The sequence below is a fragment of the Haematobia irritans genome, chromosome 4 (genome assembly GCF_050003625.1).
Source record: "Haematobia irritans isolate KBUSLIRL chromosome 4, ASM5000362v1, whole genome shotgun sequence".
Lineage (NCBI taxonomy): Eukaryota > Metazoa > Arthropoda > Insecta > Diptera > Muscidae > Haematobia > Haematobia irritans.
In genome coordinates, this window is record NC_134400.1 from 26,801,001 (window position 1) to 26,814,154 (window position 13,154).

The 13,154-nt window shown below is 23.7% G+C and overlaps 1 protein-coding gene across 1 annotated transcript; it reads left to right on the plus strand.

The window, feature by feature from the left end:
* The first annotated feature begins 225 nt into the window (after positions 1-225).
* Positions 226-11,413, plus strand: LOC142235328 (uncharacterized). The gene is made up of 3 exons (XM_075306584.1): positions 226-259; positions 379-786; positions 10,641-11,413. Exons 1-3 carry the CDS (start codon positions 226-228, stop codon positions 11,411-11,413), a joined length of 1,215 nt encoding a protein of 404 aa, XP_075162699.1.
* Positions 11,414-13,154: the final 1,741 nt, after the last annotated feature.

Below are 13,154 nucleotides of genomic sequence, written 5' to 3' on the forward strand. Positions count from 1 at the left end.
GAAGACACTTCTTAAAGTTGATTTATATGTGACATCAATGTTACGAGGTGTCATGAGAACTTCTATTGATTTCCTATATTGCCTGGATGTCGATGTCACCATAAAATCTATTCTTCCATCAAAATGAATTGCAATTGGATGGGGTTGTTATCAGGTGAAAAATGAAATCAATTGGAGCCTATATAAAGCAGGTTGACATTTTTCATTGTAATTAGTTAGTTGATGATGGCGATACGACACTTAACATTTCTGGCCATAGGTACGGTCCTAGTGAACCTCGAAAATATAAAAAGGAAATAAAATTTAAAAACCCTTGAATTGGCTGATATTCAATATTCAAGAAATCTCATCTCGATTTTGTTCTTTATGTATTTACAGTATTACCGACCATCATAGGCTCCTATGGCGAAATGGTACGACCTCCTAGGAATGTACCACAAATTTATTACACCCAACAAGGACCACCAGGACCTCCTGGTCCTCCAGGCCTTCCTGGAACCATGGGTAATAAGGGGCCAAGAGGACCAACTGGTGATATAGGACCAGCTGGTGTTATGGGTCCACAAGGCTCTCCAGGTATCGATGGTCGTGATGGACCCAATGGTATGCAAGGACCACCTGGTTTAAGAGGAAGACGGGGATTTCCTGGTGCTCGAGGACCACCTGGACAACAAGGACCTCCAGGTTTCTTAGGGCCTCCAGGACCACCTGGTCCTCCAGGCACATCAGCCAGAAGCATGATGTCCTATATAGAAGCAGAAGAGGAATATGATGATGATGAATACTAAACACAAAATATGGAGAGAAAAAATAAAATTAATAATTAACGAATTGTATAGAGTTTTATTTATATAAATGACAAATAAGTACGAATGGTGGTTGCGGAGAAGTTCGTATATCTTACACTATAGGTACATATGGTGGAAATTTGGCTAATATAAGTTCTATGGTCTAACAAATATTGTCATGACATTTTATTTCTCTAGAAAATGTTGTCAAAATTTTATTTTTATAGAAAATTTTTATCAACATTTTATTTCTATAGACAATTTTGTCAAAATTTTATTTCTATAGAAAGTTTTGTCAAAATTTTATTTCTATAGAAAATTTTGTTAAAATTTTATTTCTATAGAAAATTTTGTCAAAACTTTATTTTTATAGAATAATTTGTCAAAATTTTATTTCTATAGAAAATTTGAGCAAAATTTTTTTTCTGTAGAAAATTTAGTCAAAATTTTATTTCTATAGAAAATTTTGTCAAAATTTTATTTCTATAGAAAATTTTGTCAAAATTTTATTTTTATAGAATAATTTGTCAAAATTTTATTTCTATAGAAAATTTGAGCAAATTTTTTTTCTGTAGAAAATTTAGTCAACATTTTATTTCTATAGAAACTTTTGCCAAAATTTTATTTCTATAGAAAATTTAGTCAAAATTTTATTTCTATAGAAAATTTTGTCAAAATTTTATTTCTGTAGAACATTTTGTCAAAATTTTATTTTTATAGAATAATTTGTCAAAATTTTATTTCTATAGAAAATTTTGTCAAAATTTTATTTTTATAGAATAATTTGTCAAAATTTTATTTCTATAGAAAATTTGAGCAAAATTTTTTTTCTGTAGAAAATTTAGTCAAAATTTTATTTCTATAGAAAATTTTGTCAAAATTTTATTTCTATAGAAAATTTTGTCAAAATTTTATTTTTATAGAATAATTTGTCAAAATTTTATTTCTATAGAAAATTTGAGCAAAATTTTTTTTCTGTAGAAAATTTAGTCAAAATTTTATTTCTATAGAAAGTTTTGTCAAAATTTTATTTCTATAGAAAATTTTGTCAAAATTTTATTTTTATAGAATAATTTGTCAAAATTTTATTTCTATAGAAAATTTGAGCAAAATTTTTCTCTGTAGAAAATTTAGTCAAAATTTTATTTTTATAGAATAATTTTTTATTTTTATAAAAATTGTGTCAAAATTTAATTTTTATAGAATAATTTGTCAAAATTTTTTTTCTATAGAAAATTTTGACAAAATTTTATTTTTATAGAAAATTTTGTCAAAATTTTATTTTTATAGAATAATTTGTCAAAATGTTATTTCTATAGAAAATTTGAGCAAAATTTTTTTTCTGTAGACAATTTAGTCAAAAATTTTATTTCTATAGAAAATTTTGTCAAAATTTTATTTTTATAGAATAATTTGTCAAAATTTTATTTCTATAGAAAATTTGAGCAAATTTTTTTTTCTGCAGAAAATTTAGTCAATTTTATTTCTATAGAAAATTTTGTCAAAATTTTATTTCTATAGAAAATTTTGTCAAAATTTTATTTTTATAGAATAATTTGTCAAAATTTTATTTCTATAGAAAATTTGAGCAAATTTTTTTTTCTGTAGAAAATTTAGTCAACATTTTATTTCTATAGAAAATTTTGTCAAAATTTTATTTCTATAGAAAGTTTTGTCAAAATTTTATTTCTATAGAAAATTTTGTCAAAATTTTATTTCTATAGAAAGTTTTGTCAAAATTTTATTTTTATAGAATAATTTGTCAAAATTTTATTTCTATAGAAAATTTGAGCAAAATTTTTTTTTCTGTAGAAAATTTAGTCAAAATTTTATTTCTATAGAAAATTTTGTCAAAATTTTATTTCTATAGAAAATTTTGTCAAAATTTTATTTTTATAGAATAATTTGTCAAAATTTTATTTCTATAGAAAATTTGAGCAAATTTTTTTTCTGTAGAAAATTTAGTCAACATTTTATTTCTATAGAAAATTTTGTCAAAATTTTATTTCTATAGAAAATTTAGTCAACATTTTATTTCTATAGAAACTTTTGCCAAAATTTTATTTTTATAGAAAATTTTGTCAAAATTTTATTTCTATAGAAAATTTTGTCAAAATTTTATTTCTATAGAAAATTGAAGCAAATTTTTTTTTTCTGTAGAAAATTTAGCCAACATTTTATTTCTATAGAAACTTTTGCCAAATTTTATTTCTATAGAAAATTTTGTCAAAATTTTATTTCTGTAGAAAATTTTGTCAAAATTTTATTGCTATAGAAAATTTTATTTCTATAGAAAATTTGAGCAAAATTTTTTTTCTGTAGAAAATTTAGTCAAAATTTTATTTCTATAGAAAATTTAGTCAAAATTTTATTTCTATAGAAAATTTTGTCAAAATTTTATTTCTATAGAAAATTTTGTCAAAATTTTATTTTTATAGAATAATTTGTCAAAATTTTATTTCTATAGAAAATTTGAGCAAAATTTTTTTTTCTGTAGAAAATTTAGTCAACATTTTATTTCTATAGAAAATTTTGTCAAAATTTTATTTCTATAGAAAATTTTGTCAAAATTTTATTTCTATAGAAAATTTTGTCAAAATTTTTTTTTTTTATAGAATAATTTGTCAAAATTTTATTTCTATAGAAAATTTGAGCAAAATTTTTTTTTCTGTAGAAAATTTAGTCAACATTTTCTTTCTATAGAAAATTTGAGCAAAATTTTTTTTTTCTGTAGAAAATTTAGTCAACATTTTATTTCTATAGAAACTTTTGCCAAAATTTTATTTCTATAGAAAATTTTGTCAAAATTTTATTTCTATAGAAAGTTTTGTCAAAATTTTATTTCTATAGAAAATTTTGTCAAAATTTTATTTTTATAGAATAATTTGTCAAAATTTTATTTCTATAGAAAATTTGAGCAAAATTTTTTTCTGTAGAAAATTTAGTCAAAATTTTATTTTTATAGAATAATTTTTTATTTTTATAAAAATTTTGTCAAAATTTTATTTTTATAGAATAATTTGTCAAAATTTTATTTCTATAGAAAATTTTGTCAAAATTTTATTTCTATAGAAAATTTTTTCAAAATTTTATTTCTATGGATAATTTTGACAAAATTTTATTTCTATAGAAAATTTAGTCAAAATTTTATTTTTATGCAGAAAATTTAGTCAATTTTATTTCTATAGAAAATTTTGTCAAAATTTTATTTCTATAGAAAATTTTGTCAAAATTTTATTTCTATAGAAAGTTTTGTCAAAATTTTATTTTTATAGAATAATTTGTCAAAATTTTATTTCTATAGAAAATTTGAGCAAATTTTTTTTTCTGCAGAAAATTTAGTCAAAATTTTATTTCTATAGAAAATTTTGTCAAAATTTTATTTCTATAGAAAATTTTGTCAAAATTTTATTTTTATAGAATAATTTGTCAAAATTTTATTTCTATAGAAAATTTGAGCAAATTTTTTTTCTGTAGAAAATTTAGTCAACATTTTATTTCTATAGAAAATTTTGTCAAAATTTTATTTCTATAGAAAATTTAGTCAACATTTTATTTCTATAGAAACTTTTGCCAAAATTTTATTTTTATAGAAAATTTTGTCAAAATTTTATTTCTATAGAAAATTTTGTCAAAATTTTATTTCTATAGAAAATTGAAGCAAATTTTTTTTTTCTGTAGAAAATTTAGCCAACATTTTATTTCTATAGAAACTTTTGCCAAATTTTATTTCTATAGAAAATTTTGTCAAAATTTAATTTCTGTAGAAAATTTTGTCAAAATTTTATTGCTATAGAAAATTTTATTTCTATAGAAAATTTGAGCAAAATTTTTTTTCTGTAGAAAATTTAGTCAAAATTTTATTTCTATAGAAAATTTAGTCAAAATTTTATTTCTATAGAAAATTTTGTCAAAATTTTATTTCTATAGAAAATTTTGTCAAAATTTTATTTTTATAGAATAATTTGTCAAAATTTTATTTCTATAGAAAATTTGAGCAAAATTTTTTTTTCTGTAGAAAATTTAGTCAACATTTTATTTCTATAGAAAATTTTGTCAAAATTTTATTTCTATAGAAAATTTTGTCAAAATTTTATTTCTATAGAAAATTTTGTCAAAATTTTTTTTTTATAGAATAATTTGTCAAAATTTTATTTCTATAGAAAATTTGAGCAAAATTTTTTTTTCTGTAGAAAATTTAGTCAACATTTTCTTTCTATAGAAAATTTGAGCAAAATTTTTTTTTTCTGTAGAAAATTTAGTCAACATTTTATTTCTATAGAAACTTTTGCCAAAATTTTATTTCTATAGAAAATTTTGTCAAAATTTTATTTCTATAGAAAGTTTTGTCAAAATTTTATTTCTATAGAAAATTTTGTCAAAATTTTATTTTTATAGAATAATTTGTCAAAATTTTATTTCTATAGAAAATTTGAGCAAAATTTTTTTCTGTAGAAAATTTAGTCAAAATTTTATTTTTATAGAATAATTTTTTATTTTTATAAAAATTTTGTCAAAATTTTATTTTTATAGAATAATTTGTCAAAATTTTATTTCTATAGAAAATTTTGTCAAAATTTTATTTCTATAGAAAATTTTTTCAAAATTTTATTCCTATGGATAATTTTGACAAAATTTTATTTCTATAGAAAATTTAGTCAAAATTTTATTTTTATGCAGAAAATTTAGTCAATTTTATTTCTATAGAAAATTTTGTCAAAATTTTATTTCTATAGAAAATTTTGTCAAAATTTTATTTCTATAGAAAGTTTTGTCAAAATTTTATTTTTATAGAATAATTTGTCAAAATTTTATTTCTATAGAAAATTTGAGCAAATTTTTTTTTCTGCAGAAAATTTAGTCAATTTTATTTCTATAGAAAATTTTGTCAAAATTTTATTTCTATAGAAAATTTTGTCAAAATTTTATTTTTATAGAATAATTTGTCAAAATTTTATTTCTATAGAAAATTTGAGCAAAGTTTTTTTTCTGTAGAAAATTTAGTCAACATTTTATTTCTATAGAAAATTTTGTCAAAATTTTATTTCTATAGAAAGTTTTGTCAAAATTTTATTTCTATAGAAAATTTTGTCAAAATTTTATTTCTATAGAAAGTTTAGTCAAAATTTTATTTTTATAGAATAATTTGTCAAAATTTTATTTCTATAGAAAATTTGAGCAAATTTTTTTTTCTGCAGAAAATTTAGTCAATTTTATTTAGTCAATTTTATTATTTTATAGAATAATTTGTCAAAATTTTATTTCTATAGAAAATTTGAGCAAATTTTTTTTCTGTAGAAAATTTAGTCAACATTTTATTTCTATAGAAAATTTTGTCAAAATTTTATTTCTATAGAAAATTTAGTCAACATTTTATTTCTATAGAAACTTTTGCCAAAATTTTATTTTTATAGAAAATTTTGTCAAAATTTTATTTCTATAGAAAATTTTGTCAAAATTTTATTTCTATAGAAAATTGAAGCAAATTTTTTTTTTCTGTAGAAAATTTAGCCAACATTTTATTTCTATAGAAACTTTTGCCAAATTTTATTTCTATAGAAAATTTTGTCAAAATTTTATTTCTGTAGAAAATTTTGTCAAAATTTTATTGCTATAGAAAATTTTATTTCTATAGAAAATTTGAGCAAAATTTTTTTTCTGTAGAAAATTTAGTCAAAATTTTATTTCTATAGAAAATTTAGTCAAAATTTTATTTCTATAGAAAATTTTGTCAAAATTTTATTTCTATAGAAAATTTTGTCAAAATTTTATTTTTATAGAATAATTTGTCAAAATTTTATTTCTATAGAAAATTTGAGCAAAATTTTTTTTTCTGTAGAAAATTTAGTCAACATTTTATTTCTATAGAAAATTTTGTCAAAATTTTATTTCTATAGAAAATTTTGTCAAAATTTTATTTCTATAGAAAATTTTGTCAAAATTTTTTTTTTTTATAGAATAATTTGTCAAAATTTTATTTCTATAGAAAATTTGAGCAAAATTTTTTTTTCTGTAGAAAATTTAGTCAACATTTTCTTTCTATAGAAAATTTGAGCAAAATTTTTTTTTTCTGTAGAAAATTTAGTCAACATTTTATTTCTATAGAAACTTTTGCCAAAATTTTATTTCTATAGAAAATTTTGTCAAAATTTTATTTCTATAGAAAGTTTTGTCAAAATTTTATTTCTATAGAAAATTTTGTCAAAATTTTATTTTTATAGAATAATTTGTCAAAATTTTATTTCTATAGAAAATTTGAGCAAAATTTTTTTCTGTAGAAAATTTAGTCAAAATTTTATTTTTATAGAATAATTTTTTATTTTTATAAAAATTTTGTCAAAATTTTATTTTTATAGAATAATTTGTCAAAATTTTATTTCTATAGAAAATTTTGTCAAAATTTTATTTCTATAGAAAATTTTTTCAAAATTTTATTTCTATGGATAATTTTGACAAAATTTTATTTCTATAGAAAATTTAGTCAAAATTTTATTTTTATGCAGAAAATTTAGTCAATTTTATTTCTATAGAAAATTTTGTCAAAATTTTATTTCTATAGAAAATTTTGTCAAAATTTTATTTTTATAGAATAATTTGTCAAAATTTTATTTCTATAGAAAATTTGAGCAAATTTTTTTTCTGTAAAAAATTTAGTCAACATTTTATTTCTATAGAAAATTTTGTCAAAATTTTATTTCTATAGAAAGTTTTGTCAAAATTTTATTTCTATAGAAAATTTTGTCAAAATTTTATTTCTATAGAAAGTTTTGTCAAAATTTTATTTTTATAGAATAATTTGTCAAAATTTTATTTCTATAGAAAATTTGAGCAAAAATTTTTTTTCTGTAGAAAATTTAGTCAAAATTTTATTTCTATAGAAAATTTTGTCAAAATTTTATTTCTATAGAAAATTTTGTCAAAATTTTATTTTTATAGAATAATTTGTCAAAATTTTATTTCTATAGAAAATTTGAGCAAATTTTTTTCTGTAGAAAATTTAGTCAACATTTTATTTCTATAGAAAATTTTGTCAAAATTTTATTTCTATAGAAAATTTAGTCAACATTTTATTTCTATAGAAACTTTTGCCAAAATTTTATTTTTATAGAAACATTTGTCAAAATTTTATTTCTATAGAAAATTTTGTCAAAATTTTATTTCTATAGAAAATTGGAGCAATTTTTTTCTGTAGAAAATTTAGTAAACATTTTATTTCTATAGAAACTCTTGCCAAAATTTTATTTCTATAGAAAATTTTGTCAAAATTTTATTTCTGTAGAAAATTTTGTCAAAATTTTATTGCTATAGAAAATTTGTCAAATTTGTATTTCTATATAAAATTTTGTTCCAAATTGTATTTCTATAGCAAATATTGCCAATTTTTTTTCTATAGAAAATTTTGTCAAAATTTTATTTCTATAGAAAATTTTTTCAAAATATTATTTCTATAGATAATTTTGGCAAAATTTTATTTCTATAGAAAATTTTGTCAAAATTTTATTTTTATAGAATAATTTGTCAAAATGTTATTTCTATAGAAAATTTGAGCAAAATTTTTTTCTATAGGAAATTTTGTCAAACTTTTATTTCTGTAGAAAATTTAGTCAACATTTTATTTCTATAGAAAATTTTATTTCTATAGAAAATCTTGTCAAATTTGTATTTCTATACACAATTGTATTTCTATAGCAAATATTGCCAATTTTTATACCCTTCACCACTACTGTGGTACAGGGTATAATAAGTTTGTGCATTTGTATGTAACGCCAAGAAATATTGGTATACCGATCGGCTTAGAATTAAATTCTGAGTCGATTTAGCGATGTCCGTCTGTCTGTCCGTCCGTCTGTCTGTATATGTAATTTTGTGCACAAAGTACAGCTCGCAATTTAAGTCCGATCGTCCTCAAATTTGGCATAGGGCCGTTTCTTGGGACAGAGACAATCGCTATTGGTTTTGGAAAAAATCGGTTCAGATTTAGATATAGCTGCCATATATATTTATCCCCGATTTGGTCATAGCTAGCGTGTTTATCAACCGATTTTCTTGAAATATCGTACATCCAAATATTTTATGAGTCTCGAAAATCTTGCAAAATATCAGCCAAATCGGTTCATATTTAGATATAGCTCCCATATATATTTTTCGTCTGATTTAGACTCATATGACCACAGAGGCCAAAGTTTACTACCGATATTCGTGAAATTTTGCACAGGGGGTAAAATTGTCATTCTACCAATGCTTGGTAAATTTCATTGAAATCGGTTCAAATTTAGATATAGCTCCCATATATATCTTTCGTCCAATTTAACTTATATGGCCACAAAAGCCAGAGTTTTGCCGTGATTTGCTTCAAATTTTGCACAAGGGCTACGTTTAGTAGTATCGGTAATTGTGCCAAATTTGGGTGAAATCGGTTCAGATTTAGATATGGCTCCCATATATGGCTTCCGTCCGATTTGCACTCATATGACCAGGGGAGCACAACTTTGGCCCCCCATTGACGTGAAATTTCGCATAGATAGCAGATTTATTATTCTAACTATACATGTCAAATTTAGTCAAAATCGGTTCAGATTATATATAGATCCCATAATACGTACACCAGAGTTGGGGAAATATGGTAGAATGTTATACATTTTAGACCCGCTTTCAATGGAAGTTTCCCCCAATTAACTGGATAGCGATAGCCGATTTAAATTTTAATTCTAGAGATTTTGTAGAAGTAAAAAAATTGTCTCCTTTATATAGCTTCCAGCAAATGTGAAGTAGTTGAGATGGTAATACAAATTTTGGCCTACATAGGGGTGAAGGGTATAATATAGTCGGCCCGCCCGACTTTAGACTTTACTTACTTGTTTTCTATAGAAAATTTTGTCAAAATTTTATTTCTATAGAAAATTTTGTCAAAATTTTATTTCTATAGAAAATTTTTTCAAAATTTTATTTCTATAGATAGTTTTGTCAAAATTTTATTTTTATAGAATAATTTGTCAAAATTTTATTTTTATAGAATAATTTGTCAAAATTTTATTTGTATAGAAAATTTGAGCAAAATTTTTTTTCTATATAAAATTATGTCAAACTTTTTTTCTGTAGAAAATTTAGTCAAAATTTTATTTCTATAGAAAATAAGTATTGCTTGAAAATAGAAAATTTTGTTAAAAATGTTATTTCAATAGCAAATTTTGTCAAATTTGTATTTCTATACAAAATTTTGTTAAAATTTTATTTCTATAGAAAATTTGGTCAAAATTGAATTTCTATAGAAGATTTTATCAACATTTTATTTCTATAGACAATTTTGTTGCTGTCGGAATTTACCTTTAGGCCCACTGTGCGTAGTTCAATTGAGGATTCAGATCGTTTTTATTAATGTAGTGGACTCCATATGTATATGTAATCAGTTGCTCATAAATCTCCACAACATCCCAGGTCTTGTGGAGTTTCCTAATCACTGGAAGACTTTTTCGCCCACCTTGTGAAAGCATTTGAAATTTCTTTTCTTGTGGTTTTTAATTCATGCGATGACAAGATAATCACTCCATTTATAAATGACCACAACTATCAAAAATGTTGTCGATGGTGAATCTTTAGCATGGTTCCATGAAACTGGAACATATTTCTTAACTATCTTCTGGTAATAAAGATGATATCAATTAAATCAATTTGCGGAATTCTTAAAATTGAATCGAAATGATATAAAAACCAAATGACATGACACCAAAACTCATAGTTCTTCAAAATGGTGTGCAGCAGTAAAGTAGTGGGTGAGTTGGTTTGGAAATGAATCAAAAGCAGAAGAAGGGACTAAGTCTTAATTTATATATTCCTTAATATTTTCCTTTTTAGCTCTCTTTTGTGTACTGGCTTTTGGGAAGGCAGCTATGGTCTATAGCCATAAATTGAGCAAACATGGTGTGGCTCGTTCGAATGGTGAAACTAATGAAAATGGTGGACAATTTGTTATCTATACCCAGAATGAGGGGTATCCTCAAAAAAGGGAAAAGCCCAAGGAACCTCAAATTGTCGAAGACGAAGAAGATTTCGATGAAGAAAATGAGCAAAAGGAAAAAGATGGCCGTAAAATACCCGATTACTTATATGCCAATGCCATACCCATGAACTCGGATCAGAATGTTCGCATTGTCATACCCCAAATGAGTTATCCCGTCTATGGTTTGGAGAATCGTGGAGTTAATTACGATACGAAAAAGTCGAATCATTATTACAATACCAACCGTATAAGTGTGCCCAATTCTAATTTGCAACTTGGTTTGAATTTAAATGGAAATGCTGGTTTTGGTAAACTGCCTACCATGAGTGAAAAGGATGTAGGTTTACAACAAATGCAGGCTGCAACTATATTACCTATTGTCATTGCTGGTCAACCTGGACCACCAGGTCCTCCGGGTCCACCAGGTCCTGCAGGACCTCCAGGTCCTATGGGAAGGCCAGGTCCTGCAGGTCGTCCAGGACATACAGGTCCCCCTGGACCACCTGGACCTCAGGGACCCCCAGGCTCCAATAGCTACTCAAATTTGCCACAAAGCCATGGTATCTGGTATAAAGGGGTAAATAATCCCATTGTTGGACCACAAAATACTTACAGTAATGACGAATAAAACTTCTATGGATAAATTCTAATTAATGTAGTTTTTATCATAGCGTGATTAGAGATACAAAAGGGGAAAATTTAGTTTTCGAGTAATGGACTTTTTGTTGAAGAAAAAGTCGATGTTAACTTTTTATAATCATCAAAATTGCTTGAATAGATTTTTTGAATATTGAATCAAATCAACTTTTGATGCTGGAGCAAATCGGCTAATATAAGCGACTAATCGAACCTTAAGAAACCGGAAATGTGAATGCTGACAATTCATCAACAATTCATCGACATCAAAAGTCGATTTTTCAATAATCGGAAAAGTTGAAAATTGAGGTTTCCAAAATTTAAAAAAAAATCTAAATGTTGAAAAGTCGACCAAGCCAGAAACCCAAAATTTTCATATTTTGAAATAATCGAAGACCGGTGTATATGTGTGTCTATATGGGGGCTATACCTTGTACCGAAAAACACAATGTTTAGTAAACATTTGTGTCTAGAGCCCAAGAAGTACAATTGTACAATTGTATGAGCTGTCATGATGCGGAGGAAAAAGAATCAATTAAACACCTCTTGTGTGAGTGTCCTGCATTTTGTGTAAAGCGCAAGCAACTTTTAGGAGCATATAGCTTCAGATTACTGGCGGATCTGGAAAACGTTAACTTAAGCAGTCTGCTAATGTTTTTGAACAATCTGGTTGGTTCAACAAAGAAAAATAATCAAGAAGGTTCAGCGGTTAAAACTAGAAGTGCCCATATGTAATAGGTACTTTTAGTTAATGTGGTATCACAATGGACTGAATAGTCTAAGTGAGCCTGAATCTTAATCGGGCTGCCACTTTAACCTAACCTAACCTAACCTAAGTACAATTGGATGAGCGATCTACACCCTCAAAACAAAAATCGCTTTTGTAGCATATACCCCAAACACATTTTGCTTCAAGCATATATATTTTCAGGATTGGTCCAAACAAAATATTGTTTGTATTGTTCAAACATATTTTGTTTCACCTTAGGCATAGACTAGTAAAACAAAATTTTAATGAAATTTTGTTTTTTGTGGATATATTTTTAAGGCGCCAATTCGTTACTTCCATTCTTTTACTTGCAGCATACTCTCTAGGTCTTTATTTCTAAACACATATATGTTTATATGCTATTTCTAAATTAATATTTGTTTGCATCCAAGCATATTATATTTACATAAAATGTATGTCCCAAACAAAATATGTTCTAACATATCAACATATATGTCCCAAACATGTTATGCTAGTTTATGAACATTATATGCAATATATGTTTGGGTAGTCTAAGTTCCAAACATTTTGTATTTTTGCATCCAAATTCAATAATGTTGTCTTCCAAAAAACAATATGTTATTATGTGACCATATAATATGTTTGGAAGCATTTTGCACCCAAAAATATTATATGCTTAAAAAAAATTCTCCCAAACAATATTGTTCTCAAAATTTTATTTATTTATTTATATATTTACAATCATAATGAATTATGAAAATAAACAGGTATTATAGGTGCTAACACCATAGGTTTTCGACCTGAATGCTCAAAATTTTGTTTCTGCCCAATTGTATATTCACCGACATCTTTCTCACTTCCACGAGATTTTTTAGTTCTTAGCACCTTTTTCTGTAATACAAACATTGTAGAAGAAATTATTCAATTTTATGATTTTTTTTTTATTTTAATTTTACCTTTTGCCGGACGGGGATTCGAACAGCGGACCACACAGTTTGTAAGG